At 35.4% G+C, this 6,663-nt stretch overlaps 1 protein-coding gene across 1 annotated transcript in view; it reads left to right on the top strand.

Moving 5' to 3' along the window:
* Nucleotides 1–5,251, top strand: part of MSL2 (MSL complex subunit 2) — a 32,722-nt gene extending 27,471 nt beyond the window's left edge. The window contains exon 2 of the mRNA XM_043474341.1: nucleotides 1,880–5,251. Within this exon, the coding sequence (XP_043330276.1) occupies nucleotides 1,880–3,471 (1,592 nt within the window). The 3' untranslated portion in view covers nucleotides 3,472–5,251. The remainder of the gene's footprint in view (nucleotides 1–1,879) is intronic.
* The last annotated feature ends 1,412 nt before the right edge of the window (nucleotides 5,252–6,663 follow it).

Consider the following 6,663-nt stretch of genomic DNA (forward strand, 5'->3'; position numbering starts at 1 on the left):
TTTCTCCACATTTTGGTCAACTCTTGATATTATCTGTCATTTTGAGTTTATCCATACTCGTAGGTGTATAGCAGTATGCCATAGTTTTACTTAATAACTATATTTGGCATATTTTCATATGCTTATTAAATATCCATGTTTTATTTAGTGAGATGTTTATTCAGATTTTGTTTGATTTTTGAATTGTCTTTTTATTGAATTATATGAAGTTTTTAAAATATGTTATAAGCTCTTTATCAGATGTATGATTTGCAAATATTTTTTTCTCATCAATCTGTGGATTATCTTGTTTTCTAAATGATGATTTCTGAAGCACAAGTTTTTTTATTTTCTGAATATGTTTTACAGCTTTTTTTTTTCTTTTTGTGCATTTGATGACACACCTGACACTACCTAACCCAAAGTCACAGTTTTTTTCCCTGCATTTTCTTCTGCTTCTGACTTTCAGTTTAGGTTTATGTCTGTGATCTACTTTCAAGTTAGTGTTGGTGTATGTTGTATACTAAGTGGAGTGAATCCTCTTCCATTTTAGCAGCTTCCTGTTCTCATAGGGTGAACACCGATGGCTCTGGGTGGTTGGGGAGCCCCAGAGCAGAACCCCACAGATCCACTGGCCTCAGCTGAGGTTCAGCGGGTTTTCACACATAATGCTTCTCAGATGGCTTTATGTCTTTGGTTGTGAAAATGATTCTTTGTCAAAAATTTTCAGGTTTATAGTTGCTTTTAAGGGAGAGGGTTTGCTGATTTCATTATCTGTAACCAGAAGTACCTTCTATCTCAATCTTAAATTATGTAATGTTTATGAGAAGACAAGTGCTGCTTTGAGTTCATTATTATTTGTCCTGAATTGGAAACCAGTGAACAGTTGTTTCTTTGGGGAGTAAGGGTAGAGATAGGGACTATATCTAGTTGTTTTCCCCTTTCTGATTCATTTTGTATAGGTCATTTATAATTTGGGAGTTATATCAAGTTGGGCAATCACTTTCACTTTTATATTGCTGTACTTGGGATACTTGACCATGGTCATTTTCTATTCTAACAGAAAAATTTGAGCCCAATATTAAATTATTTTTTTTTAAGCTACATTTAAATGTAGTTCTTTTTGTTGTCATTGTATTTTGATTTTCTGTAAAAGGATTTAGTAGTATTTCCTTTTTTTTAAATAAATGAATATAGTTCTATTTCATCATAACTATATTTTGGTCATCTCTTTCCTAGTTTATGATTAGTATATACAGTAAAATGGTTTACAGTTACACTTTTTTCGTGGAGATGCTTTTGTACTGATGATTAATGAATACCCTCAAACAATGTCTGATGAGGCAAGGACTAACTTTTTTTTTCTGGGCCTTGTGTATCTACCCACAAGGCCTCAAAAAATTTCCAGGAAATAGTTGGCCTGACATACCTAACTGAATCTTTTGTATGAAACAAAACATTCAGTTTAAGGAAGAGAAACAAGAATAGGGATTAACTCTTGCTCTTATCTTTTTCCCAGTGTCTAGACAATTGTTGCATTAGGTTAAGGTCCCAAGGGTTATAAGCCTAGTTTGTACTTTCAGTGACTGGTCTCCACCTCTTTATAGCCTTTGGAGAAGAGAGTAAGAAAGTGAACCAGAATATACTGTTTTGGGGGAGAAACAGACAGAGGAAGATTGTTTGAGATAAAGAAATGGGGAATATAGCATGGAAATGAAGTGAGCTATTGAGTATTTTTCTGTTTCCTGTAAGATGCATTTTTTGTATCCTGTTTTGTTATCTGGTCTGGTGAGTTTAATCCATCTTAATTTTAATAGATTACTTATAATCTCAACTTCAGTATATGAAATTATAAATTTATTTTACTAAAATTTTTGCTTTCCTCCTTTTTCCCTCTTAGGACATTTGCTACAAGATCCTATTGCACCCACCAACTCAACCTGCCAACACTATGTCTGCAAAAGTTGTAAAGGCAAGAAAATGATGATGAAACCTTCATGTAGCTGGTGCAAAGACTATGAGCAGTTTGAGGAAAACAAGCAGTTAAGCATCCTAGTGAACTGCTACAAAAAACTATGTGAATATATAACACAGACTGCATTGGCACGGGATATAATAGAAGCAGTTGACTGTTCTTCTGATATTTTGGCTTTGCTTAATGATGGATCCTTGTTTTGTGAGGAGACGGAAAAACCCTCAGATTCATCCTTTACTTTGTGTTTGACACATTCCCCCTTACCTTCAACCTCAGAACCCACAACTGATCCTCAAGCTAGTTTATCTCCAATATCTGAAAGCACCCTCAGCATTGCTATTGGCAGTTCTGTTATCAATGGTTTGCCTACTTACAATGGGCTTTCAATAGATAGATTTGGTATAAATATTCCTTCACCTGAACATTCAAATACGATTGATGTATGTAACACTGTTGACATAAAAACTGAGGATCTGTCTGACAGTTTGCCACCTGTCTGTGACACCGTAGCCTCTGACTTATGTTCCACAGGCATTGATATTTGCAGTTTCAGTGAAGATATAAAACCTGGTGACTCTCTGTTACTGAGTGTTGAGGAAGTACTCCGCAGCTTAGAAACTGTTTCAAACACAGAAGTTTGTTGCCCTAATTTGCAGCCCAACTTGGAAGCCACTGTATCCAATGGACCGTTTCTGCAGCTTTCTTCCCAATCTCTTAGCCATAATGTTTTTATGTCCACCAGTCCTGCACTTCATGGATTATCATGTACAGCTGCAACTCCGAAGGTAGCAAAGCTGAATAGAAAACGATCCAGGTCAGAAAGCGACAGTGAGAAAGTTCAACCACTTCCAATTTCTACCATTATCCGAGGCCCAACACTGGGGGCATCTGCTCCTGTGACAGTGAAACGGGAGAGCAAAATTTCTCTTCAGCCTATAGCAACTGTTCCCAATGGAGGCACAACACCCAAAATCAGCAAAACTGTGCTTTTATCTACTAAAAGCATGAAAAAGAGTCATGAACATGGATCCAAGAAATCTCATTCTAAAACCAAGCCAGGTATTCTTAAAAAAGACAAAACAGTAAAGGAAAAGATTCCCAGTCATCATTTTATGCCAGGAAGTCCTACCAAGACTGTGTATAAAAAGCCCCAGGAAAAGAAAGGGTGTAAATGTGGGCGTGCTACTCAAAATCCAAGTGTTCTTACATGCCGCGGCCAACGCTGCCCTTGCTACTCTAACCGCAAAGCCTGCTTAGATTGTATATGTCGTGGCTGCCAAAACTCCTATATGGCCAATGGGGAGAAGAAGCTGGAGGCATTTGCTGTGCCAGAAAAGGCTTTGGAGCAGACCAGGCTCACTTTGGGCATTAATGTGACTAGCATTGCTGTGCGCAATGCTAGTACCAGCACCAGTGTAATTAATGTCACAGGGTCCCCAGTAACGACGTTTTTAGCTGCCAGTACACATGATGATAAAAGTTTGGATGAAGCTATAGACATGAGATTCGACTGTTAAATCAGTGGGTCTTTAAACCTACCTCTGGTAGGAAAATAGCTACAGTTTTACGGCAGCTATGGTTTTGTTGGTTTAACTTGCCGGAGCTCCTGCATATAGATCACTTGTATCAAGTGTTTTCATTGCTAAGTTATATGTGTTAGTGTCGGGGAAATAGTTTGCAGATAATGGAGGAGTAACCCTACAACTATATGTCCTTAGTTCTTACAGAACCTCATAGTTTGAGAACAAATGCTGATGCAACTGATTTATACAAAATGAACTTTGGCAAGGAAAATAACATTAACCTCATTGTTTATGGTCATGCTTTGTGCATAATCAAAGTTTATGATTAAATGTAAGGAAGTGGTATCTAGTCAGTCCATAAAGATTGTGCTCATATTTTATGGAAAAGTAGCCATTAGTTTGTTCAGGAGACTCAGTGCTACCTTCAGATGCCATTGATGTTTCTCCTGTTGAAAAGCTGATGTGTCCAGCTCAACCTTTGTACTGACATAATACCATTTCTGATCATGAAAATTGGCTACTGGTGTATGTAGCAGTTTTTAAATCAGCAGTATTATGAAAGAAAATTTGCCCCTCTTTAGAATGTTGAAAAAATCTGTCTTTTAAAAGTGAACAAACTGAAATTCTGTCAGACTGTGTGGATGTTTAGCTGTTCATGCCACAAAACTCTTCTGAGTTGAATCCCATTTTTAGTTAAGTCTGACTCATTTCTAGGGGAAAAACTCTTAAATCTTTCCTTCACTTTGAGCAATGTTCTGATTAGATAAATGAAGTGGAGAAGAGTAGTTTTATTCTGAAGGTAATTGAATTTAGACTATACTATGTGACAGAATTTAAAAAAATTATACAAATGTTTTATTTAGAAATTGGGATTTACTTAAAATAATTTTGGAATAATGCTCCAAAACTTACTCAGATTTATGCATTATACCTATTGCCATTGGCCACTTCAAAGTGATTTTTTTGTTTCCTCTGATAGTTTGCCGCAGACTTTATTTTGAAGATACTTTTTCCATTTTTTTAAAATTTTTAAATAGGGTGCTATTCGTTGTGGAAACTTCTTTATAGAGGCCTAATAAAAATGCCTTTTTATGAAGCCTGTGCATTTAGGTAGGTTTGAAGCTAGTTGGATTTTCTTTAGAATACTCTTTTGCATGTAAAGCACAAACTATGTTTCAGTTTAAATACTTGTCTTCCCTGTAATTTTTATGGGGGAGATAAGTGAGTCACAAACATTCTGTTGAAGGGAAATCTAGTCAGTTGCTTGAAAGAGCACACACAGCCCAAATACAACAAGGACTGACTAGGTTGTAAAGAAATGACCTTATGATTTAAAAGAAGAGTTGCTGCTTTGACAGTGCTTATTTAAAGAAAAATACTGCTGGAAAATTTTCAGTTTCTACTACGTTCACCATCTTTTCTGAGATCTGACATACGCTGAAGTTATGTTTTGATTTGGCACACAGCATGTTCAATGATGGTTACTCACCTAGTACAAGACATGGAGAAGAAACCTTTGGACACAGAGCAGATGACACCTCCTTCTGTTTTGTAGTGTATCCTGGTGTCATTTTCTGTGAATGTGGTCAGGTAGAGTTGTTTTTGTTGTTGTTGGGCTTTTTTTTTTTTTTTTTTGTCTCTTTTGGTGGGGTGGGGGTGGGCTAAAGCCATAGGAAGAAAAATGTGATGTATGTGTCCAGTATGTACTATTTTGTTTTTGTTTTGCAAGAAGAGTTGAACTATTTTTGATAACAAGAGTAAATGGTGGAAAATGCTTCTTAGTTGTCTTGTCTTTATTTGCTTTCCAAGTTTTGGAATTTTATTTAATTCCTCTGAGTGTTAGCAGTGTCGTATGAAACATGTATTTGCCTAAAGTTTGTAACAGTTTTACGTTGGACGGAGATGCCCTGCTATATAAACTTGTAAATCTGTTCTTTATTCACTAATGATCACTGCAAAAATGATTAGAAATAATGAGATTGTACACATGGATGATTAGAATATATTTTGCAAATCTCCCAAACTTTCTTAATATTATGATCTTAAAATTTCTTGAGTACTTTATTGCTTCCCAAGTTTGATAATCTTAGTTTCGTGTTTTTTGATGCATGGGAGGTTGGCAATATAGACACAGTGAAAATCATTAGTATGTGAGGGCCTTGATTGTTATGTAATATTGCCAATGATGAATTCAGGTTGTTTTTAGCACAAGTTTCTCTTTTTTATGCTGGTATTCTCACTGCCACACTTTTGGAAACCTGTATTACACCTTAAATCTATCAATAAATGTTAGTTTTCTAATTCTATGTTGTAGAATACTGAGGAGTTTGGGATAGCATGCTTTGAATGGCCTGTATTATATACATTTGGGGAAGAGTAATTAATTACTGTGCCTTGATTATTATGTTGTTTTTCTTTATATGGTGAATTATTTTTAGGAATGCTGACCAGTGACTAACAATGGATAATTGAGAAATTATTACTGAAGTAACTGGATTTACTTCAACAGGATTTAAAACCACCAAAACAATAACAGCATTTGATATGACTCATCTTCATTTGTTTTTTTTGATTCCTTGTAATTACCATAAATGATCCAATGATCTTTCACCTTAGGCAACAGAAGTTTTACAGCTGACAGTTCTAGAACTAATCTTTTTGATTAGTTTCCATAGGTCTACACCTCTAAACAGAGATGCAGTACAGTCCTAGGATACAGAATTTCTTCACTGTGTTCTTAGTTTTCTTAAAATGATTAGATGGTGACTAAAGAAAAGTTTCACAACAGATGAAAAATAAAATTTTCCCTGTATTATAGGCAAAAAATATAAAATGTTTTAGAAAATACTAAGTTCACAGTTTAGAATCGGAATGCAAAGTGTGGATGGTATTTTTTCTCCCTCTTTGCTAAAAAAAAATTTAGGTATCCAAATAACAGTTACACATTCTTTAAACAATATATAAGGCTAAATTCTCCTTTGATCTTGTGAACTCCTCATTCCCAAACCCAAATTCCCATCCCCAGAGGAAATGACTTCTTAGTATGAGGTGTTATCTTTCCATATCTTTCTTTATAAAGTTTTCCCAGAGGTTCAAAGAGTTACTTTCTTTGAAACTCAAGCTTGTTTATAATGCTACTCTTTCAAACATAAAAATGAGTTGCAAGTGTCATTAAAACCAAAAGTG

The sequence above is a fragment of the Cervus canadensis genome, chromosome 7 (assembly GCF_019320065.1).
Source record: "Cervus canadensis isolate Bull #8, Minnesota chromosome 7, ASM1932006v1, whole genome shotgun sequence".
Lineage (NCBI taxonomy): Eukaryota > Metazoa > Chordata > Mammalia > Artiodactyla > Cervidae > Cervus > Cervus canadensis.